Source organism: Thunnus thynnus, chromosome 13 (assembly GCF_963924715.1).
Source record: "Thunnus thynnus chromosome 13, fThuThy2.1, whole genome shotgun sequence".
Classification (NCBI taxonomy): Eukaryota; Metazoa; Chordata; class Actinopteri; order Scombriformes; family Scombridae; genus Thunnus; species Thunnus thynnus.
The window spans coordinates 1,598,874-1,625,027 of NC_089529.1; the positions used below are offsets into that span (position 1 = coordinate 1,598,874).

The following is a 26,154-nucleotide window of genomic DNA, read 5'->3' on the forward strand; positions in this document are numbered from 1 at the left end:
CAGTGGTGATGCTGCTGCTCTGCAAGTGAAGCAAAGAGGACATGAACTCTACGCTTGATGGTTTGTGAAATAAAGGACACATAGGTTAGTGGGAGGTGGAACCCAACCACCACATTACTCACATCTCCAACAACATCCAGTAGACAGGAGCGCTCTACAGTTATTTGTCAAATATCTTAAACTGCTGCTTTGAGTTGCCTAAACCATCTTAAAATGTACACTGCAGTACTATAGTTATATAGATGTTATATGGAATATAATACATTTTATAAAATGTCATAATACTTAACTCACATACTCACATACTTACATACCACAGCATGTGCACAGACATGGTCTAACTTTCTTTCTGGCAGTATAAAACAGTGGAGAAATTTCCTGTACAGGTGGGAAGAATAGATTTTAAAATGACTATTTTGCTATTACCTCTTGCTGCCATGTCTGTCACCGCTAACTGTAAACTCTTCCTGAGCCAGGAAACATTAACAATCATTATTGATACAGTCTGAGTCTATGGGTGCATAATTCATTTCTATTTTCATTATCTAAAATTTGTCATTTTTTAAAATTAATGAATTAATCATTGTAGTTAGAAAATGCCAAAAGCAATCACAAATTGCTGTCACTAGTCACTGTAGGTTAATGTAATGTCTCGTTGTATGACTTAAAATGAAGAAAACAGTCAACACCTCACATCTGAGGAGCTCTAATCAGCTGATGTTTGGGGTTTTTACTGGGTAAATGATGATTTGATTCACCGTGGTAGCTGAATGGTTACTGCACATGTCACATATCCGTCCCTGGTTCAAGTCTGGCAAACGAAACTCTCTCCCCTTGTTTCCTGTTGGACTTTTCTCCAATGACTGACCAATAAAGGCAGAAAGGTGCCAAAAAAATGAGCTAGACTTGAATATTAGAAAACTGCATTCCTGCATGAATTCTTCCCATTTTAGCACTGCCAGTCTGACTATGTTATTTTGTTGAGGGAGGTGAGAGCCAGAGGAGTGAGCAGTTATGTATTACCAATAATTGGTAGCCTGTGTGTGTTGGGAGATAGAATGATTGATTGATGATAGAATGAGCACCTTAGTCACTGTGGAGGAGGCCTCACTGACGGGAGGGGATGCAGCTGGAATAAACGCTCCCCAACGAAGCACAGCTATACAGGAGCCATCACTGCAAGCCCCAGCCCACTCCACCCACCCGTTATGTAAGCATGAAGAAAGCAGATCTGCATTGTGACAGTGTATGTGTGTGTGTGTTCACTGTAAAAATGCTTTGTGTAAGTGGGATTTCATGCTCATTATAGGGAGCTACCAGGAAAGTCGCATGTGGAACATACAGTATGTGTCAATGAGGATGCAAATCTTCTCAGATCCACTGCAGGGTTGCCTAGGAAACCCAAAAGTGGTGAGAGCAGCATGCAAACAGTCACTGCACTTGAAAACCAAAAGAATGGATGTGACCAGAGAAAATAAAAGTACCTTAAAATGATAATGGCAGGAAATTTGCTATGCGGTGCACGATGAAGGTCCTCAGAAGAGGTGTTGTATATTGAGCTTTATCGCCAAACTCCTGAAACTGATTAAGATAGCTGTACTAATAAAGAAAAAATGACTTGATGTTCTGGTGTTACAGACAGTAGTGGAAAGTATACAACTAAGAATGCAGCAGTACTAGAAAAGTTGTTTGTAGTATAGTAACACCACCTTGACCAGCTACTTGATGCCTTTCTACATGACTATTTTTACTTTTGATACATATTTACTTTTTGCTGCTACTTCTTGGGTACTTTTCCTAAAGTATTATTTTTGTTTGTTTACAAGAAAACTCCACATGGTACCTTTAAGTAAAAGATTTGAATAAATCTTTCAACAATTTTAACAATATATGCAACAATACTGAAGTAATTACTGAGAAAATCACCTTTTATTTTCCCACTGACAAAAACTTAACCCACTCTAACAACGACAGCTCATACCACTGCCTCAGATTCTGCCAAACTGTCTGCAGTGACTCATGATAAATTAATTTGCAGTTCAGTTCTCATTTTTGTATGACATTTGTATGTCTTTATAGCTTAGCAAGCAGGCTACATGCTTTTAGCTGTTTGGCATGATTTTTAGGAAATCATATATGTGTCACATGTTTGACTGTTTTCGTGCTACTTTATGTTTAGGTTGTTTCTAAATAGGATTTAGTCTTAAAAAATCTTTTTCACTTGTTTAAACTCCATGTCACCCTGATTTTCCACCTGTCATTGAATTTAATCCTGGTACAGCTGTCAGATGCACAAATAGTAATAACTCTGTTCTGCAGCTGAGCACTAGTGCATGTCTGAGAGCAGAATTCATGTCATCACAATACATGTGGCCCTGCTAAAAAAAAAAATACTCACCAGATTGGGATTTTGTCATTGTTTTTTTTCTGATAAAGCCTATGGATTAACAGTTAATGCCAAGGGTTTAATATATAACTGTTAAAGTATAATTACATGATTAAAAATTTTAGCACAATTTATCCTGTTATATAAGCTGTTGGATTTCCTGTCTATACATCCATCAGTGGGATCCAGTGATTGGTTGCATTTTGACTTGTGTTTGAATTTTACCTGCTGGAAAAAACAAAACAAAAAAAAAACATGTCTGTAGCATCTGTGAACATTTGAACCAAAAGTTTGGAGGAATATACTTACATGCCAGTGTGTACCTGACAAAGCCTAACATTGCACATAGAGAAATTAGAATGTGAGCAGTGTTAACTATTGACTTCACTTGATGGCTATTGGCAAAACTGGATGCTGAGTGTTTGTTGTAGCTCAGTTATAATGCTGTCTTTGTGGTGGAAGATAGTCTCAGTAAGAGGACAGCAATCTTATGTGCACAGGCATCAACTGTCACTTACAGTATTACATCTTATCTACAAAAGTTGAATTTCCTTATTTGTATCTCAATCACCACTGAAACTAGCCAGGATAAAAAATATATACATATATATTGGAGATAAAATAATGTTTGTTTTTTTTCATTTTTCCTCATGGTTGTCTCAGAGTCTTGGGAAAAACAATGTCCCATTGTGGTTGGGCTAGAATTTTCCAATTCCTGCCTTGATTTCCTTTCATTTTACAGTGGGAGTCAAATGTCATATTTTCTGCAAAACACAAATCTAAACAGCTGTTTAGTCACTCAGTACGAATCAAGACACACAGAATGTTTTTTTTTTCTTTTCTTTATTTATCATATTAATAATTAGATTAATGTTGCTGTCTTGTTGATGTTGATGAATAGTGGTAAAACAATTAATTGATTAATCGATTAGTGGGAGAAATTTGCTGATTCGCTTTGTTTTTATTAATTGTGAATTTAATATTTTGGGATTTTTGAGGAAATCACTGGGGATTGTGGGTGTTCACTATTTTGTTTACGTTTTATAGACAAAACAATTAATCAGAGAATTTAAAAAAATCCACAGATGAAATAGATAATGAAAATAATTGTTAGTTGCAGTCCTGTTGATGGCCTTCTCATGTTCGCTACAATGTGAATACAGCATACAGCACATGTTGCACTAGATTTACAGTTAAAGTTCTTCTCTGCTGGGCTCGTGATAGCTTTCACACGCAAGCATGTGTCTTAAATACAGTACCAGCTGCCATCTTTAAAGCAGCTCAGCGGCACAAAGAGTGAATGACAAGGAGACCAGAATGGGCCATTCCAGTGCTGCTAGTTACTATCTTTATGTCGCTCTTAATGCCTGACACTAAACATGTACAACATGATGAAAACACTTCTCCGGTGTAAGAGAAAGGCTATGTAGATATTAAATTGCAGAGGGTGCAGAATTGGATATGTGGTTGTTGATGAGTTGTTGAAGCACTTCATCTGTTTTGAATTGGGGTTTTGCTCATTAAGGGGAGAGTTGGAAAGGACTGCTGGCGGTTTTAAGCACATTACCCAAGGGAGAGCTGAATTAGAAATCAGCTATGTGGGGTGTAAGGTCATTGTCTGCATTGAAGGGAACAGGCGGCCTCTATGTCTGAGGATTAGGCTCGCTGTTAGCTTGCCACTGGGCATCTGGTCCTCTCACAGCACACTGTTTCACAGGATATCAGCGCTGCAACATGACCGGAGAGAGCAGGGAGGTTTTACTGCACTGTGAGTTATGCATGACAACTATCTGACATTATGTTAGAGAAACTGAAACTTTTTTTCCATAGAACTCTGTTTATGAATAGCTATTGTTAGTTATGGTGGCTTTGGAGTGTAATGCAGTGAGGAGGTGGGGGTGTGGAGTGGTTTATTTCAGAGGAACTGAAATAGGGACAAGCTTAATTGCAAAGCATTAACATCATGTGCTGTACACAAAGTTTATGTATAATTCTACTGCATAACTTCATCCTGTCTTAATAATCAAATGAGTGACAACCGACAACAACTTGTTTTGTATCATGTAGAGTCTTACACATATACTCACCCTGTTATACACCAGCCATTCAAGAGCTTTTGGGGATTTGCATACATTTTGCTGCATTCATTTGCATCCCCAAATAGCCTGTTTTAATTTGAATTACAAAAAGATAGAATTGTGACTGGTTTTTGGTGTTTGTTTTATAAAAAACGACATCAATAAATCTTGCACCAAAGTTTACTCACTGTTTCTAAAAACAGAAACGTATGGGATCATTGGTGTACGATGGGGACAGAAACATGACCCTGTGTCTGGTGGTGAATGTTAATAGCTTGTTTTTATTGAGATCCATTTAAATGTAAATGTGTCTTTTATGTGCAGAGCCAAGGCATTGGACTGGCGTGGCAGATCACTTGTTATGAGTCTGGTTCTTTGGTAAAACATGGCTAGCCTTTCAAAAAATGTGTCTGCATTTCAAAAACAATAGCACTTGTATTGAATGCCAAACAAAAAGCTCACTTGAGTCAAACAATGCAGATGCTTTGTGGTAGATGTTGTAATGATGCATCAACAGATGTTGGGTCCATCGCTCCAGAAGATTCTAATGCAATGAGGCTGATGTCTCAGACTGACATTCAGTCAAACAGACTATCTAGAAATGTTTGCACCAACACAGTCACTAGTCTTGGCTGATTTAAAGATAGTCATTTTCAGTCTGTTTAACCAGTTTTGTACTGATGTTACAAACATTTGGATATGATGCATTGAGCATGCTTCTTACCCAGTCATGATGATGTGCTGTGAAGCTTCAGTCATGGTAGTGTCTAAGTATCTGTTTTGGTGTGTGCGCAGATGCATATGTGTGACTACAGTATGAATAATACATAATATGAACATCATTATGAAACTCTGTATAGAATACATTTTCAGATTTTTGCATAATTATGAGAATAAATTATGTTATGACTCTTTTGAATGACTAATCACTGTGTTCAATACCTTATTTTTCCTACATTATTTTATTCTTTTATTCACTGGTTATCCATTTGTTCTGTGTCAGCATACTGGTAATGCATTAATGTCTGCCTCAGCACCTGAAATAACTTCATATTTACATCATACAGTATATAGTCAACACAGGTCCCATTATACATCTTATGTTATAAAATTATAATGCAATATTCAATTAATTCATTTTTGATACAGTAACTAAAAATGTCAATTTTAACCAGCTTTTTCAAATTTCGACCCAGTTCCCTCTACCTGCTGAGGCAGAGGTAATTCAGTCTTTTGTTATAGTATGTAACAAGAAGGTGTGTCAGTGCAATATTAAGTTTGAAGTTTGTTTTCACTTCAAGAATTAAGAAAACAGAAAATGTACTTGGGGTGTGACTAATAATTGGAGCACAACAATCCCAACTTGTTATTTACTAGAAATTCCTTCAACATGTCATGGATATTTTTCTTCATTATTTTGAAACACTGTGAGCCAGCAGGCTTATCGTTGCTATGCTACATGAGCAATTAGTTAATCTAGTTAGTGCTCACTGAATGATTGTTAATATAACCATTGACCTGCCAATTACTTTGTCAATTTCAAGATTTCCCCGAACAATGTGACATCATATGATGTCATGGAATGCATGAGTGGAGGGTTTCTAATTAAATGCAGCACAAGACCTTTTATTGGTGTGGGACTGTCAGTGTTTCCTGTCTTTCTATTTGTGTGGCATTGTTTCTGCACACTAGATCCAAAAAGCTTGCCAAAAATAAAAGACATTTTTCAACAAAATATAAGAGAGACACTGACAGAAGATCCCCTAGTATCAGTCAACTATTTGTGTAATATTTCTCTTCTTAAAATTTGATGCATGTTTGTCCTCAAGGGTCATCATCACCATGACAAGGATTGGGTAAGCTGGACAGTGATGGAGAAAATATTGTTAGTGTATGCTTTTGAGACCTTTATTACAGCTGGATGGACATGACTGGTTAGTTGTCTAGTCAAAAATGCTTACCCTTTAAAAGTGACTATTAACCCAAGTCTTGAAAACATCACTGCTGCCTCACAGCAAGAATAGTGGGTGCGTCCCAACACCCACACTTGCAGTCTTAAACATTTAAGTGCACGTTCATGCACTGCCAGGTAGTAGGCAAGTGTGTCCCACATCCAAAATATACCAACACACAGACACTTAACTCACACTTCATGCACACTTCTCCTAATACCACTTCCAAGAGATATTCAGAGCCAAGTGTATCCCACAATTCACCACAGTATTGCACAACACCAGTCCAGTTGTAGGCGGTAGTGCGCGTATTGGCTGGTTTTAAGACTGACAATAAAGAAAGTTCAGTTTCTATATCATTATTAATATCCAAACACTAACTTATGGCAGTGTCAGAACCTTCTTATATGGTTATCACGTAACAATTAATCTGTTCTTCTTCATGTGACTGATATGAATAATATCACATATCTGTCACTGTCAAGATGAATAATATCATATTCATTATCAAAGATTTTGAGAAATAATAGCCCATTGAGCTCTGATGAACTTCCACACACTCTACTGGAAGTATGTCAAGTCAAGTCAAGTCAAATTTATTTATATAGCACAGTTCATACAGAAAGCAACACAATGTGCTTCACAAAGGCAAGAGTAATACAATTATAAAGACATTTAAAAAAGCATACATTTCACCATTTAAAAGCAAGTAAACATATGCTTGCATAAATGGATATGCATAATAATGCATAATATTTGAGTTAAAACCGGAGCAGACAGTGTATATAAATTATTCAGCTAAAAATGAAATAGGAGTGAACAGTTGTTCAACCTATTTCAACACAAGAGTACACAGAAATGTTTGAAGTCTACTTTTAAAGGAGCCAAGTGTTGGGGCATCTCTAATATCACTTGGAAGGGCATTCCATCTGTATGGACAGCTTCTCCTGCCTTAGAGCGCACACGGGAGACAACAAGGAGACCACTGGCTGATGATCTGAGGCTTCTTGTTGGTTCATAAGGCACAAGCAGTTCCTTAATATAACTTGGAGCAGGGCCATTCAGTGCCTTGTAGACGAGTAAGAGACTGTAAAATCAATTCTAGCATTTACTGGAAGCCAATGCAAGGATTTAAGAACAGGCTTGATGTGTTCATTTTTCTTAGTCCTGGTTAAAAAAACAATTGCATAACAGCATCACCAGTTGTAACACCAGGTGTAACATAACTTCTAAAAATAACCCTGATGTTTTTTGTTTAAAATAGCAGTATATTTGTATTATGTGTATGTAAGAACCTCAACCACATATTCAAGTTTGCTTTATTGTGATAAGCAGACTTGAATATGCACATTTTTTATGGTATGTGAACTGATGAATGCAAATAAAGAATTTAACCTTGGGCAGTGATAGTGGTACTGAACAGTGAGAATCAGTTTCACTGTTTCTAAAGGACATTGTAATTGCTGCAGCACAGATTTAGGTTAAACTGGTATCCACATCACTTGTTTCACTCAGACTCTTCAGTCTGTGGAGAAGTTAACCTGAGTCATGTAATATCTATATTTCCACAGATATCCAGGAGTTCTATGAAGTGACACTGCTTAACACACAAAAGAGCTGCGAGCAAAAGCTGGAGGAGGTCAACCACATGGCAGACAAGTGGGAGAAGAGTGTTTCTGTACCAAACTCTGAGCTTGCACACTCTGCCTGTCCAGTGGAGGAGGTGAGTCTCTGACACAGTCTATCAGCCCAGCAAAAACTGGACTCTCTATATGACTAGGCTGTCTGCTGAAGCCATTCAAAAAGTGCAGACGCAAAGCAGGTGGAGACATTTCATACAGACAGCAGACAGGTTGAGGGTCAAAGTCTTTAAATAGACCACCACATCACTGCATGGAGATGTGCTGGTTTACAGTTTACATTTAGTTTACGACATGTATTAACAAGTGTTACACTTTCTAATGAAGTGACAGAAGTAAAGTTCCATCAGTCAGGAAGATACATGAAGATGTGCATTAGCATATTAATAAGTCAAACTAATTCTGAAACTATTGTAGCTCTTCATTACTTTAAAGAGGCACTCCACTGATGTTGCACATGAAATTCAATTTACACAACCAAAACTACAGCCTGTGAAAATAGTTGTATAACGTCATGAGGGTGGATTGGGCTTGAAACTTTTCAACAGGAAGTTGAGGTTACAAACTGAAGGTGTGGGCTTTAAAAGAAGTAGGTATTTAGGAGGCAAGGAGGGTCAAATAGAGATGTGAAGTAGGGGCTGCTGCTTCCGGAAGTGTTCTGTATTCCAATATTTCTTTTATTCATATTGTTTAAAGAAGTCAATATTACTTAACATAGGAAGATAGAACTCTCCTGCATAATATTGCAGTCCTTCAGGTTTATGTTCTGACTACCAGTTTCAATTATTTCAACTTCATATCTAAGAAATCATACTACTACAATAAGGCACAAATCAGAGCAGTAGTGAATTCAAAAGCTTTGTTCTTGCAGTTGTAAACAAAAAGCGGTGCCATAGTTGCTGAATTTATTCAAAAGTTCACATATTTTAACAGATTTAATCTTCAGATTATAAAATCTGTTTTCTTAACAGTGTAATCTTCAGCTGGTGGCGCACGTGACCAAATTTTCTTCTACCGTGAAGTTCATATATGCACAGTCTTGTACCTTTTGGGATTGTGATTTATACTTTTGGAACCAGTGGCACCTGAAATAGCTCCTTCCACTTTGCAATTCTATAGAAGACATCATTGAGTTGCATTATGGGAAATGTAGGAGCCAGTGTTTTTTGAGCTTAGCCCATATTAGAGACTAAAAATACCTCTGTCTGTGCCATTCTTATTGTTTAATTGACCTGTGTGCTAACTGGTATTTGAATTGTCTTAAATTACCTTTGGTTTGATGTGATAATACTTATTGATGTTTGTTTTACTGTATATCATTAATACTATTAAATTGTACATTATATATTATTAATACATAAATAATATGTTTATGCATACATAGAGGGATTTTACCATTTCATTAGGAAATCTCAAACACCACGGTTACTTAATCTAACATAACATTTAAACCCAAGTAAGTATTGCTCGATCCTGTGTCAGCTTAGTACAGTGAAGAACTTCAAAAGTCTACTAGTTGTGCTTGGAAACATTTGTTTCAAAGGGTGCAGTTTTAGTTGAGAAGCAATAATTGGCTCCCTATAGGGCCAAAGCCTGTAAACAAACCAGCCTCATCTCTTCCAGGTTGATGAAAAACCCACTGAGGTTTGTTGAATCATGGTACAAGAGTTCTAAGAAAGCCAAACTGAAGTCATGAACAAGGATTTGATAAATAGGGTGTTATCAAGAAAGTGTTTCCGTATGATACTCACCCTCACACAATATTGTGGCCATATTGCCAATAGGAGATTTCTAGGCATTATAAGCCATTTCTAATAAGAGAAATAAGTGCACCTGCTATCTTGTTTCTTTCCCCCTCAGATCTCGATCTAATCGATATTGATTGATATTGATTATCTGCTCATACCAAGTCTGAATAATTATATTTTTTCACAGCAGTTTACGCTTTGCCTTAAAATGGGCCTACATTAAAAATAATAAAGCAGTTAAGATATGTTTGACAAGTGAATAGAGCTTTTCTTTAATAGTTTACTATATATAGTGTAATATATCTATGGGGAGAGGAGTAGTGCGGATCTGTTGTGGCCAGAAGATTAGCTTTATCTTCAGGATAAACAAAATCCTGAGGTAAAATTCAGTCCAAGAGCAGCAGTTTAGAGGTGAAGTTGACCTGCAAAGTATTACAAAAATAGAAATAAAACAGGTGTTCTTTTACCAAAACTGGCTTTGCTCTTATCACTCGCTGACATTTACAGTCCATGTTGTTTATTTGTTTGTGCCCTTTTGCAGTTCACTCATTTGCTGTGTGTTAGGGAATGGCTCTGGTGTATTTTAAGGGAGCCCAGTGAGGGGTTTGTGACACCTGACATACACAGAGCACAGTGGGTTAGATCAAACAAAGGAGGGTGGGTTGGCTCATATGATGTCGTTATCTACACAGATCATGGTTGGCATAGGACATTCTCAGTGTTCATTTGACTCTTTAAACATTACACCCCAAAAGCCTTCATCAACTAAATATAAACATGAGAGATCCCAAATTCACATGGCTTTCATCATATTTGCAGTTGTAATGCAGGGTAGACCAGGAGGGAGGACTGTGAATAACTGTGCAGGTCCTGTCATGTATCAGCTCAATGTATTTACAGTTGGAAAGAACAAAGGTGCTTTTTGTTTAAGTGGCTAAATTGAGAGAGACAGCATGTGTGTGTGTTTGTGTGTGTGTGTGTGTGTGTGTGTGTGTTTGTGTGAGTGAGAGAGGGAGAGACTTGATGTATGCGAACATGCTCACACTGTGACATTCTAATTAAGGGGAATGAATAGAGGGTGCTGAATGGTTGAGGGCCATGAAGGACTAAAAAAGCATGAAGTTGAATCAAAATGTACAGTAGCTTTGGCTACTTTACCAAGAAAAAATGACCAAGAATTACCAAGAAAAACTTTGCTCTGTCTATAATGTAGTTCTTTATGCCTCTTACAATATGATGATGAATTGGTCTTTATTTTGGTCTTGAAGTTAAAATAAATTGTTAGTATCATACTAGGGGTGCAATGGATCGTAGTTGATCCATGATCTGTATGGATCGCAAGTGAACCGCGGATTAATTACAAAATGTAATGTCTCATTTAAGACAAAGTAAACAAATACAACTGCTACAAATACAAGTCATGGACAGACAGCACATCGCTAACAGGGACCAAACCAGCATCTAACAGGTCCGTAGTGATATCTGCAGGTATGTTTACATGCTGTTTAATGTGCTGCAGCTGAGCAGCTAATTAACTATCTAGCTGCTAACTGATGCTAGCGGTGCACTTTTCCCATGTGAATGTTTGTTTTGTAGCTAAACTGCTAAACTAAACTGCAGGACAAAACGTGTGTTCATGTTTGTAAGTTATCATCAAGTTTTGATGATGTGGACAGAGGCTGTTGTTCCATTCACTACCATGTTTAAAGGAAGAAGGTATCGTGCTTCATATTGCAATTTCATTTAACAATTGAGCCTTAACAATTGAGGTTTTATTTAAACATTGGACATCTTGAATGTTGTTTTCATTTAAGACCATGGGCAAAAGTTCCATGCTGTAAGTGTTTTACAGAATAAATGGAAAACAAAGTTTTATTTGTCTCCCTCTTTTTTTTCGGCTGATCCGAACAATGATCCGATCATGATATGATCCGAACCGTGAGTTTTGTGATCCGTTGCACCTCTATATCATACACTACAGTAAGCTATTGGCATTAAGGATGATAGTCGGTTAGTGTTGCTGTTACTTATTGTTTGTAGTTTCTGAAGTAAAAATCAACAGATCACCATTTTAGAAATATTCTTCATCTTTCTGAGCAAGTCATGCTTTGGTGTCAGTCCCTACAAAATGAGAAAGCACTAAAATAGCCAAAATAAAATACAAGAACAAATAGATATGGTTGACTGATGGCTGTCAGCCACCTCATATTTTTCCCACTCTATTGCAGTAATTTTTCTGTGCCTGTGTGATCTCCTCAAGGGGTCAACCCTTCAAAATATCCATCAGCAAAAAGATGAAAGGTGTAGAAGTGTCCTCAATATGACAACCATCAAATTTACAGCATGTCGAATATGTTTCTCTCTATCTGTTTGGCATGTGCCTTTTCATCATACTAAACTAAATTTTGTTACAGACTCTGGTTAGGGTGAAGGCTGTGTCTGATTATTCTAACACACCAATCACTGCAACAGTAGGTGAAAGAGAAAAATCATGACATAAAAACATGTCAGTTGAAATGTAGGTCGGTACCTTGTGAGGTCTGCAGTTGTAATAAGATGTAATTCCTTGTATGATACAGTGTTTGTTTTTGCTTGTTGGATGAAGGAAACCCTCGGTCAGTGTGAGTATAGACCTGTGGGTCTGTGTACACCAGGCGTGTTGCTAATAGCATGTTTGACTTGGAATTGAACCAACCAGTTTGGTAATCCACTTGTAATCCTATTTGTCTACGCAGTCAAACCTTGTGCGTCATACCTGCCCCTTTCTGCAGTAACAGTAAAGAATTGATTATAAGGGACATGAATATGTATTTCCTAACATATAATGTGTACAAGGTCTTAAAAGCTTTCCAAATAACCCTTCTGTAACAGCAGGAGCTGCTAAACCACTTTGCTGAGGTCATCCAGTAGTACCAGGATAGGGATAAGTGAAGGGGATTAGAAGAGTCCTCAGAGACTGAAGACCCCGCCATGAGGTCATCAGTACACTGCTGTTATATCCCCTGTTGTCTTACCACAATCAGTCCTCTGAAGATTAGGCAAATGTCCTGTCAAATAATGAGATGGCAGATGCCCCCATCAAAATTAATTCACAGGGACGTGTTGGCAGTTTGAAGGGTTTTTGGTTGATTTTTCACTGGTCCACAACAGCAAAGCCAGCCCTACAAACTTGAATGTCTGTCCGTCACTGACTAACTGAGTGATGAAGTTACATCATTGACTGGCCAAAGGTGGCCGAAGCTATATATCCCAGAATGCGTTTCACACCAATTCAGAGGGAGTACAAAGAGTAGTAGTACAAAGAGATGTGGCTACGCAAACAGATACCTGACTTAAATGTGACTATCCCCGGATTCCACACGGTTTGTGTGGATAGAGACACCACCACGAGCTGTAAGAAGAAAGGAGGGGGACTTGTCGTGCTTTTTAACTCCAGATGGTGCAATCCGGGACATACTGTATCTCTCATTTCAGCAGCTAGCAGCCCAGGAGTTGGGCTGCTAGCGAGTGGATAGTGTCACGATTACCTATCGAAGGAGACTATCGTGTGACATTAACGTGAAAAAATCATACACATAAAACACACTGTATTGGGGTCATTTACACTTAGCTTTAATGATTAACTTGATATTAACTGCATTAAAAGGATTTGAGAGTTGTGGTAGGTAAGTGAAAAATATATAAAACATACCAAAAGTATCCTTAATCTTAACTCACCTCTTACAACAGCACCACATAGTCTGGAAGACCCCACACAGTGCGGGACAACAAAATACTGTGGGTGAGTTGCCTGTTGTAGTTGTCTGATGCGATTGCGGGCTGTATAGCTCCGGATGTTTGTCAACCTCAACAACTAATCTCTCCTAATCCATTTTTCTACACACACGAGAGACTGACAGCAAGAGGTGAGGAGAGGAAGTCGAGCTGCTACGGGAACAAAGAAGAAGAAGAGATGCTACGGGAGCCGTGATATACAAGCAGGGGGCCGAGTGGAGTTCTTTCTTTCTTTCTTTCTTTCTTTCTGTCTTTCTTTCTTTCTTTCTTTATTGTTTGCCTTTCACAAATGAAACAAATGAAAGGCACAAATGAAATAGTTAAATGCACAATATGTAATTTCTGCTGCTAGGGGTCTCTCAGTCAAAACAATAACAAAGGATGGAGTGTGATGACATTGTGAAGTAGCGTGGGATCATGGGAGTTTTTGTCTTCATTGTTAAACAACCAGCTTCTCTGGGATAGGATTACTTCAGTGGTCATCGTTCAGGATGTTTTTACCAGGAGCTGAATTATCTGTCTCCCCCTCCCAAAACAATCAGATCTGGTGATTTAAAACAGGTAAAAACACTGAATAAAGCAGTTTCACGTAAAAATTCAGTGTTTCTCCAACGTCGTCCGGTGGACACAGGACGTTTGGTAGGGGTTGCGAGCCGAGCTGCTGTAAACGTTTGCTCAGCTTGTTTCCCTGACAACTTAAGATACAGATGCTCAGCAGGTCTTTACCAGAAGCTGAATTATCCGCAGAGGTCTCCTCCTCTCCAAAACAAAGGCACACAGGGATTAAAACCAGTGAAAACACTAAATAAAGCAGTTTCACTTAAAAAATCAGTGTTTCTCCAACACTGTTTGGCAGAAAGAGGATGTCTGGGAGGAGCTGTTAGCTGAGCTGCTGCTAAAGTTTGCTCAGCTTGTTTCTTTGGTAACTTAAGATCCAGACATCCAATGACTAAAATCCTTCATCGCCTTCATTCAGGCGATGTACATGGAGATGACATGTGTATCACATGGTTTCAAACTGACATATCAAGTTCAAACGTACTTAGTAGACGTATTTTTATACAGCAAATTATGATATACGCGGCTGTCACGTCACCACCAGTAAACGTTCTTTCCACGCACTCACCTTAACGTTGCTGCCAGTCTCTCGTCTGCAGTTCCAATCAATCTTATTCAAAACTTCACACAGTCTGGCGGCGACAGAAGGTTAGACTGTTCCTTCTCCTTCTCCTATCAATCCTTAAAGTGGCACTATTCATCCGCTGTACTCCTGAGATGATCGGCCGGTCAGCGTCCGTCATCATCCCAGGAAGAACATGATCCGATGAACTGATCTGAAGCTCTTTAGTGATTCACTGTTGGCTCTAATATCTCATTGTAGCATTTTTATATATGATATAATTCCTTTTGGAAGATAATTGTTGGTCTCACAGATGAAATCTAGCTGCCGCATTAGTTTGTCTGAATGTAAAGTGAAGCTTCATGTTATTACTGGACAGAACAACAGCGCTGCCTCTGGGGCTCTCTATGTACAGATATCACATTTCAATTAATATAAATGTATTACAATAAACAAATCCGTTTATATTAAATTTTGTCTTATTTTATTAAGCTAACAGTTTGGAATTTTATTATAGCTACATTACAGACTGAACCACATAATTTACTGCATCTCTCTGTCAGTAAGGTTATTTTTTTGTGAGAAAAGTGTTAGTGGAGCTTTTAGTTGAGATTATTTTGTCACAGTACATTCAGGTAGTTGTGCTGAAGCTGAGCTGCTGCTGTTCTAGTTGCAGAATGATCATACTCTGTCCTCAGAAGTTTGTACTCCTGAGTCGAAATTTGAACTAGCACATATACAAGTCCAAACTAACCATACATGGTATTGAAAAGGCCCTATGTCAAATTGTCTTCAGTCAAAGCCAGGCACACTTCCTGGGGGCTTGGTCATAATGTGTCGCCACTTCCTGTATCCATCGTTTCAAAGTTTTCTAGTGTTTCATATGCGGTTCAGCCACATACTAGGTTGTGACCTAGTCTTGTTATACATGAAAGGTGAAAACAAAAGCACTGAAGTAATCAAATTAGCTGCGTTCAGTAAAGAAAAATTACATGAATATTGTCAGGACTTTGCAGAGACATGAAGTTTGATAGCTTTTGTTAAAGGACCAGTATGTAAGATTTAGTGGCATCTAGCAGTGAGTAGGGATGCCACGGTGAGAAAATTTTCCCTCCGATTAATAAACTCATGACAACACCGGTGTTACTGGTTACACTGGACATTTTACAAGATGAGATATTCGTCGATGATGCTCAATAATTGTAGAGCGCTTACTTTGATCTTTAACATTAGCTCTTTAGATCTTCCCCTTACTTATAAGTAAGTGCCGGCGGGCTTCAGGCTGCTGCCAGTGGGTCCTCCTCCATATACAGCCTATCTGTGGTGCACATAGATGTGGGGACAAGCCAGAGGATGACCTATGCTTAGAACAAAAAACACAGCAACCCACCTGCCATCCGGATAATGACACATTGCGAGCAGGCTGAGCAGACAGAGAGCGGGAGGGTTTCTGCCGAAACAAGGACCGAGACTCGCAGAGACATGACAGCAGCTGCTTGCTAACAGCTACGTGTGTTTACAGCAGAGAGCAGGAAGGACAGACATCTCACTCCGTTACACTATGCTGTAACCCTGCTGCTGCTGCCGTCACGGAGTAGACACTTTCAGTTTATACATGTAGTGTCTGTCGTCCGACTAAGTATTGATAAGATGCTTAGTATTTTACAAATTAAAGTTTTTTCTTCTGTGGAAGAGGACCCACCCCCTGTGTAGATATAAAGGGCTCATTCTAAGATAACGAAAACACAACATTTCTAGATTCTATTCAATTCTATTAGACACTACTTGAAATATGGAATATCATATTCCATTTCTGCCAAGTCCGTTCTGCTAGATACCACTAAATTCTACACACTGTACCTTTAACCAGTGCAATAATTATTTTACCCTTTCCGCTACGATTGACAGTCATTGCATAAGCATGTACAGTAATATACTGTAACACATAATAAGATCATAGATAATATAATTGTAAGTTAAAGTCAGTTCCTAAATATATTCTATGTTACAGTGACAAACAGCATGTGCTTCACAGGTGCTTGTAACACAGTATTTTATAGTAAGTAGTGTTACTGTTGTATAAAACAGCAGGTGATGAGGTGAGGTTATTTAATAAGATAAGTTTAAAGATAATTAGATTAGATGATTAGTACCTTATATATAAAAAAAAAGACAACAAATAATCTGAATTACGTGCTATCTCATTCTGTGAAATCTGCAGATTATGATGATTTTACTTGTCGTACTTGTGAATCAGCAGTACATTTAATTTAAAACACTACAATATTTCACGAACTGTAAAAATGTATACCTTTGCATGGCATTATTCCTCTTTTCTCCTCTAAAATCTTATTTATAATAGTAAATTCGCCCAACTTTTTCAGTAGTATCATACACGTGAGGCGCTGTGCGCTGAGGAAGCAACAGCATGATCTGAGGTGAACATGTTTGTGGACACTATTATGCCTTCTAATGGCCACGTGGGGGCAGATAGGCTAGCCATTAATGAACTGGAGGGGGTGCCCCGTGGCTTAGGGGTTCACTATCACTCCACAATCACTATATAAGAGAGGCAGTAAATGAGTGTGTAAAACTGAATGGGTGAATAAATGTGAAGGAGTTATTCTCTGGATTTGTGTAGTGCTTTTTATCTAAAAATGTAGTTTTATGTAATGTTAAGGTGTATATTAGATATTCTACCAGTTTAGTTTGGCTTTTTTATCTTGTCAGCAGATCATGGCAGTGTTTTAGGTTTATCAGCACTTAAACAGCAGTAGACATGTTAGAACACATTAATGGCTACAACACACACAGTATACAATATGAACAAGATTGATGCACATCATGTCATTATTTCGCTCCAGGCATGCACTAGGGCCTAGTTTTTATCTTAATATTATAAATTCTATATTTCTTGAATGGATTAAATCAACATAAAATAGTATTTTAAGTCAGAAGGGCTTGCTGTAAATGGAAGGAGGGATAAAGCAAGCCTGCGTGTACTAAGGGTTTGTAATATGTCTTAGTGTGCCAGGGATTTATTTTTGTTGCCACCGGCACATGTAGGCTTACGATACCGAGCTTCTAATTAAAGACTTACCAAAGCAACAGACAGACTGACCAGCCAATGATGACTCTATGTGTTATTGCCAGGTCTTGCATAACCCTTACAATTGCGTCCTGTTACTGCATTTAAAATAAATGTTACATACATTTTTATTTGCTGGTTAAAATTTAAAATTCCAAAAGTAACATTAGATTTATTTAACCAACGTACAATCAGAGCCTTTGACATGTCAGAGAATAGTGTCTTTTTGTATTTAATGTGGGCATTTGTAAGAATGCCCACATTAAAATGCTCACTGTCCCAACTCAAAATGAAGTGTTAAACCTCTCATACAGTACGCCAACTTTAGCTGGATGGTCTGGCATTCAAACTATAAGCTGGTTGTATCTGCAGGTACCTTGAGGTCCTTGTGTTACATTTTTAGTGTGGTTGTGTTGAGTAACTTGTGCACCTGTCTGTTGTTCCCAGCAGAGGGAGCAGAGCAGCTCAGAGCCCAGTGGGATGGAACAGGGAGAGAGCAGTGCCAAGACCTCTGAGGTGAGTTCTCTCTGGAAGCTCTACACTCTGTGTGTGTGTGTGGTGGTGTGTGCACAGTTGTATTAGGTTTTTGGGATATTTCTCCTAATTTGGGGCAATAAGTCACACCAAGCCACCCATTGTGTTTTCATCATCATTTTTGGTCCACTTCATTCTACAATCTGTTCTTTTCATCATCAGTCATGGCAGGATAGAACACTGCAGTGTAAGTCAGCCCAACACATCTTTTCCCAGTGTTATACTGTAACACCTCAAAGAAGCAACTTTTATATCCATAATCCCAACAACTATGAACCCACAAAAGTAAATAATATTATGTTCAAGCAAGGATCTTTGATTTTAGGGCTTGGGACTAGAATAAATATTGTAGTACCAATAATATCTCTGCCCTGTGGCCATCATTGATATGACATAAGCTAAACAATTTCTGTCAGTTCAAGTGCTTGAGAGCAGGGAATGACCAGTCTCAGTAAAGACGACAGTTTAATCTTTGCTCCTATTTGCTTGGGAGCAGTAAAGGATATAAAGTATTTAGGAACTGCAGAACTACTTTATTTAACATGTAAATTAAATATTTTCTGTGCAAATTAGGTTTGCTGACATTGGGAATCTTACGTGAATTGATTGCAAAGTAACATGAGCCAGAATGTGTTTTCTTAGTGTAGTTTCTTTTTTCTATACATTTGAAAATGTGCAAACTTCAAAAATGCATTCAGTTTTTTTTACAGAATTTGAAAAATGTATTTGAGTTCTGGGAATAAAGTCAGAATTCTGACTTTATATTCTGAGATTAAAGTCAGAAAACTCAGAACTCAAATTTTTCACGTGGACCTAATCCTCTTCATAGTTTTTTTTGTTAGAAAACAGATATTTATAAACCCTCACCTGTATTTTCTGTTAATAATACGCAGAATTTTCATTGATTCACTGATTTATTCACGATGAGATTTACAAGTACTTAACATTCCTGTCAGTCAATATGTTCATGTAATTAGCGTATGTATGTTTCCTGTTGGTCTGTGTGCGGTTCAGAAAAGCAGAGAGTGAGTGATGGATCTGTTGAAAAGATGACGATCTGTTGCATTTTTTATTATCCAAGTAAACAAACAACATAGCATTAAAATGTAAAGGAGCCAGTACAAACAGATGGCTGGAGTGAAATCAGATCTGATGATTTTTGGTCTCATTGTGAAAAAATAACAGAGGAGTGTGTTGGGGTCAGGTACAGGTCAGCCTCAAGGTGAAAGATTACACCAGGCTCTTGAGTAAATCCCCCCAGCAGGCTGTCTGAAATCTGCACCGTTGTTCATATATACAGGCGAATCCAAATTTGTCACACCTAGTCTGTAAATATGAGCAGCTGCTCTTACAAAGGAAGTTAAAGCATTCCTTCTCTCTAATGCAATAAGTCGAAGCTGCCTGAGCCGCATCACCTGAAAAGATTAGCTCTGTTGCTCTGGCAGGAGGAGTGTGAGAGAGTGAATGTGTTCAGTAAGAACGACGGGAGATTGGGAGTGTAGGGGCGCTGCTTCGTCCACAAATGAAAGCGGTTATCAAGGTCAAGTTCTGCAACACACCTCTTCACCAGGATTGCCGCAGCAAACAGGTACGAGAATGGTTTAAGCGGGGGAAATATGCTGAAGTTCAGAGGCTTATAGTCTCCAGAGGCACAAGGTTTTAACTTTGAAGTGGCTAACGTTACCTGGAAGTTGGAATCTCACTGGCTGACCTGACAGGTTATTGAATCTTAATATACTGCACTAATAGACTGAGCCAGACCTTTTCAAAATGCTTGTCATGCTGTATGCTGTATCTACTGTATTTACTTAAGCACATAAATGTAGTCTCACACTATACTATGTGTGCAGGATGGATACATGGTTGTTAAAATGCATCTAGGTGGCTACAAAAAGAAATCTGTTGGTTGTTTTGTAAGGTAATATAAGGACAGACATTAGTAAAGACATGAGACATTAGACTGTGTTAAATGCATCTGTGCTTTTACACTGCTCATTAATGACAAACTTAACAAAATATGCGGCTTGATTTCTAATGGATAGTAAAACTAGGCCTTGAAGGTTAGATTTTACTAATTTGAGTGGATATGTGAGTGGATATGTGAAACTGCTGTACTGTTTAATTAACCCTCACTTTTGAAAGGGCTTCTAATAAGTTACAATCAGTTTTGTTATCAAGTCGCTTTTTTTCAACTCAGAAAGGAAGAAATAAATTGCCAGATTAGTCCTACTCAGCTGTATATAAATGTTTTGATGTCTAATTAAAGGCTCTGCACATCCACACAGGTGTTTGAAATTGCTCTGATTTGATTAGACCTTGAATCAGGTTTAATTTTTGTGGAACTGTGTTGGGAATACACCCTTTTCACATTCTTATAATTTATAATTTATTATTACTTATAATATTGCAAATGTTGGATCATCTTTTAACAGCGCAGATCATTTCTCCTGCTTTGAAATAATCATTCTTGCTACTGTTATCATGTGTCTGTGAGCATTACTCTAGATTGTGCTGCATTTGTTTTTGGAGACTTCTGACACCAATTCCATGTGGTGTTTATGTGGTATTTTGCTGTTATATTCTAGTGTCTCATAAAATGATTGGTAATGAAAGCGGTGAGCAAGTCTTGTGGACTTGAAGTAGTTCTGTCACTGTGTGATGACAATAAACATCTGGAGGCAAGTAGTTGAAGCTGTGGCTTTGGACAGGAGTGAAATCCGCAGCTCTCACAGGTTGCTGCCAGGGTTACACAGCACTGATGTGTTGTGTCTTTTTTGGTGAACTGCACTTTCAAGTAATACACTTGTGGCCAAAGCTAAAAATTGTCAGATCATATCCAGTTATCCATCAATTGTCAAATTACAGCAAGCTTAAAGGCTCATTGAAATAGTACACTTTATATGCACTCACACGTGTCCAACCAACTGTTCAAAATGTTTGACACCTTTATTTTGTTTGAAGTTCTGAACCAAAATTAACTTTGCTGTCATTGTTGTTCATTTGCAACAATCACTATCACCACAGCGGCCTTTCACTGTTTTATAAGTAGCTGTTAAGAAAATATTAGTGTATATCTGACTCATATTTGATGCATCAATTTGATAAGAGGGGTATGATGATGCAGCATTGTTAAAAAGAGCCACTAGTAGAGTGATGGCACAGTCAGACCAGATCTCACTTCCCATTCATGTCTATGTGGAATGGAGTGAATTGACCCATACTGCTTCATACAGAATTCAATCTGATTGAACTTTGACATGAGTGATTGCAGGGCTTTCCAGCTGGTTTGAGGGAGGGGGTGGGATTGACCGCTCAACCAGGAAATGTTGTTTGTTGTTTATATTCTTGATTTATAACTGCACAGGCAAATACCAGTAGCAGAGAAGAAGAGATGCAATTTGACTGCAGTGAGTGCAAGAACAATTTTTATCAAACACTTGGTCAAGTTTGACCTCAGTGGTCACCGTTGCTCATTTTTCCAAAATTGAATGAACCTTTATGTAGACAGGGTTGGACTAATTGTACATGAGTGTTTATCATAAAAGTTTATCTAAATAAAGCTGCAGAATAAAGCAGAATATCAACATATAAACACTGTTTACTTGTGAAATGTATGCTTTTTTTGCTCCACCGTAAAACTGGTCATTATTGGAATCCATTATTAATTAATGCTTTCCTTTGAGAAAAAAACAAACTGCTAACTATTTACAGCCACCTTTAAGTCTAAAGATTTATGGCAAGTATTATAGTAACTTTAATTTTGGCAGCACAACAGAATGCTAAATATTAGAAAATGACTGTAAGAAGAGACTTTCTGTAAGTGTCCTTTTGTCCCTGTATGTTATTAATTTAATTGGAAGAAAACTTTGCCCTCTTGACTTTCTGCTCATGTAATAGTAACATTGTGCACTGCAAAATTCATCCATTCTGTAGTCTCACATGCAGCCCTTCAGGCATTTCTAGATATCTACCCCGGGGACATGCATTAGTATGGGCTTATCATTCTCCATTAAACCAGTAGGTATTTACTGGAAGCTAATGCTAGCTAAATGGTAAAGGGTAAGTGGACTGCACTTATATAGCGCCTTTCTAGTCTTCTGACCACTCAAAGTGCTTTTTACACCACATCGATGGCAGCAAGCTACCACACAGGGTGCTGGCGCAGCCATCGGGAGCAATTTTGGGTTCAGTGTCTTGCCCAAGGATACTTCGACATGCGGACCGGAGGAGCCGGGAATCGAACCGCTGATCTTCCGATCAGTGGACGACCCGCTCTACCTCCTGAGCCTCAGCCACTAGCAAACAGTAATTAGCATAGCTGTCAACACCAAGAATTCTGCTACGAAGATCCGTCTCGGTTCAGTTCAGTCTTTATTCCACATGGGAAACTTGGCTTGGAGCACGGCAAAAAGGGACACACTAGATCAGACTAATCCATCAGTAAAACATGAGAACCCATAGAACAGATAATAAGAACAAGTTTAAGCCACAGCAAACTTTTGTAATGTGAAAGGCTGTGTGTCATGGCTGCCATCAGTGACGATAAGCCTTGCCCATTGTTACACCCCCAAGCTGTGATTGGACAGTTGATTGTGGCATGGACTAGGTGGCTCCATCTCAAAAAAGAAAAAGAGCCATCCACCTCCTCGTAAAAACTGAATGTTATGACTATAACTTCTGTTCCCTGAAGGAGAAGAATGAGGTACAACACATATAGTATGGGATATCACGTCCCTGCATGACCTGACTGAAGACGCCTCTGTTCATGCCTTTAAGGCAGATGATCGGTGGTGATGTATGTGAGGCCCTGCCTGCACATATATACATCCGTCATGTATTCACACCCCACAGAGCAGCCACCGAACCAGAGTCAAACCTCCAGCACTCTAGTGCATCATAAACCCAGCAGAAAGGACAGGGTGAGCCACTGAAGGGGCTGTTACATCCAGACTATAAAACCGAACAAAAGTGTGTGGTGATGATCAATTGGCTACAGCACAGATATCACTCGCAGATACCCCTTTAAACAAAGCCCCTGGTCGAATGTGCCCTCACACCATGAGGCAAAGGAAGACCTTTGCTGTTGTAAGTTAAGGAGATAGCCTCCACAATCCAGTGAGAAAACCACTGTTTAGCCAGGCCCTTGCCCTTGGCCGGATTAGCAAAACAGACAAACAGTTGGTTACATAAATGCACACCCTGGGTGCGGTCTATGTAGGCACGTAACACATGCACAGAACACAGGGGATGCAACCTACTCTGCTCCTTGGATGCAAAAGGAGGGTGACAAAAGCTCGAGAGCTCAAAAGCTCTCATAGAGCTATAGGCTGTAGGGATACTCCTAGGTAAATAGACCGCATTCGGCCATAATGTAACCTTGGAACCATCTGAAGTGAAGTGGGTACAAGTGAGATTCACAGACAAAGCATGCTTTGTGAAGGTCAAATCAAGAAGCAGTGCAATTTTGTATGAAAGAAATTTAACATATCTGCAGAGTCAATGGTCTCAAATGGAGGCCCACAAAGAGCCTCAAGCAATAAAGCCAAATCCCATGAGGAGACGCTGGATTTAACCGCAGGCCTCAGCCAGCGGACTCCTCTTAAGAAACGCATGGCATGAGGATGAACACCTGGTGTTACTCCATCAAAGCCAATGTGCCAACAGACAGATATAGTTGCCAAATAGACCTTAATTGTGGAAAAAGAGAGACCCTTATCTAGTAGCTCCAGAAGGAATGTCGAAACATCCACAACACAGAGCACTGAAGTGGGAGTAAATTTCGGCCCTGACACCACTGCTCAAACACCTGCCATTTATAGGCATATAGGCTTCTAGTAGATGATGCCCTTGCACGTTGGATTGTTACCACCACACTCGAGGACAGATATTAAGTTGGACAACTCAACAGGTAGGCATGCAGACACCACAGTTCTGGGCACGGATGAATCACCTCTCTTCCTGCTTGGGAGAGGAGGTCCCCGTGGAGAGGAAGCTGACAGGGCCTTGCCGCCAGCAGACTGATTATCTCAAGCATACCACAGCTTCTCCAGCCACTGAGGGGTCACCGGGATCAGGGACAGACCCTGCTGGCGCACCCTCTCCAGAACAGGCAATATCATTTCCACTGGGGGAAATGCATAGAGGAGAATGTTGGGCCATGGGTGCGCTAGTGCATCCATTTCCAGAGGCTCATTGTGGTCCATAATGGAAAAGAACAGGAGGCAGTGGGTATTTGGTCTGGAGGCAAACAGGTCCACTTCCACCCTGCTGAAACAAATCCATATTTGATCCACCACCAATGGGTGCAACCTCCTCTCTCTCACAAGAGGTCCCCCTCATGTAACAGGAGCATGGGACATGCTCTGGGACATGGGGAGGTCCCCCCCCCTTGGGCTCAGTCAACGTTCTCCAGGCATGGACAATACCCAGACAGATGGGACATTCCTTGTGCTGTCTTTTTTGTGCAAAGAGAAGCCACACCCCTGAGGACAGGGGCGGACAGAAGACTTTGTCTTCACCTGTTTAGGCTTGGTGCTCATACCAGATAGCCAGTGACTAACATCAACATGGGCTGTTAAGCTAACTTCAAGCTGGCAGTAGCCTACTAAAGAAACTAACTAGCTGTAGCTAGCTTGCCTGACTCGGCAGAGGTGTTCTTAGCGAGGCGAAGAGTGTAAGAACTGATGGATTACTGTGGTGACAGATGTATATACAGTAGGGTCCAAAACTTTTTGACCCCACAGATTTTTTGGCCCCACATGTATGTGCAGGTGGGGCCTCACATACGTCACCACAGATCATCTGTCTTAAAGGCGTGAATAGAGGTGTCTTCAGTCAGGTCACGTGGGGGCGTGATATCCCATACTATATGTGTTGTACCAAGTGCATCGACTGAAAGGGAACTAACATGCTAAAGTGCTTTGTATTTCGATTGGCTGGTCTCAGCTGCCCTCTATAAAAAAATATAATTATAATAGTTAATGCATACATAAATATGTATGTTTCTTTCTTTCTTTCTTTCTTTCGTTCGTTCGTTCGTTCGTTCGTTCGTTCGTTCGTTCGTTCGTTCGTTCGTTCGTTCGTTCGTTCGTTCGTTCATTTTATTGTATTTAGCCATTTTGAACCTTCCATATGGCTGTTTGTGGTGAATAAACATGGACTGCACAAATGGTCCAGCTGTCAAACAGTCCACTTCTTGCTCGTTACTGTGTTTGTCAGTGCTTGCAAGCTAGCAAGTACCCTGATTGTTTGCAAACAAGTGCAAAAAGCAACCTAGAAGATTGTCCAGAAATGTATGTGGCTTTGTGCCAAGCAGCACTTTGTTTTTGATTGTATCTGTAATGTAGATGTGAGGGACTTATAAAAGAGGGATCTCTAGCTGGTCAGTCCTGTGTTGCCTGGAATTCCACAACACCTTTCAAAGCAAATTGCTCGCTTCTCATTGAAACTGAATAGGAGTGAACTTCAGTGGGTCATTACTGTTAGAGAGCTCAGGCAATATTGGCCTTTTATTCAGAAAATAATTTGGCCAATAGGTAGTTCAGCAGTTCATTTATGCAGTTCATTTATGCTAGAGATGTTTATTCATTTGAAAATGATGTTGTTATGGGGACAACATAATCACTGTTGTTGTTTGGAATCTAAAAAACGTTCTGCATCCTTGAATTGCCATACTGGTCAAACCTCACACACACACACACACACACACACATTCACACACACGCACACACAGAGGGCAGTGCCACCACTGCTCTGCAGATGAAATTAAAGCCAGTGTGTTATTATTAAGTTCCAGCAGTCTGCCACAGCGACTAATAGCCAGCGAGACAGAGAG

At 39.2% G+C, this 26,154-nt stretch overlaps 1 protein-coding gene across 15 annotated transcripts in view; it reads left to right on the plus strand.

Annotated features, from left to right (window-relative positions):
• Positions 1-26,154, plus strand: part of dlg2 (discs, large homolog 2 (Drosophila)) — a 183,525-nt gene that overhangs the window by 21,679 nt on the left and 135,692 nt on the right. For 14 of the 15 annotated variants that reach the window (XM_067607239.1, XM_067607245.1, XM_067607244.1 and 11 more), the window contains 2 exons: positions 7,988-8,139; positions 18,234-18,302. In XM_067607239.1, the coding sequence (XP_067463340.1) occupies positions 7,988-8,139; positions 18,234-18,302 (221 nt within the window). The remainder of the gene's footprint in view (positions 1-7,987; positions 8,140-18,233; positions 18,303-26,154) is intronic. The other variant, XM_067607241.1, reaches the window with a different exon arrangement.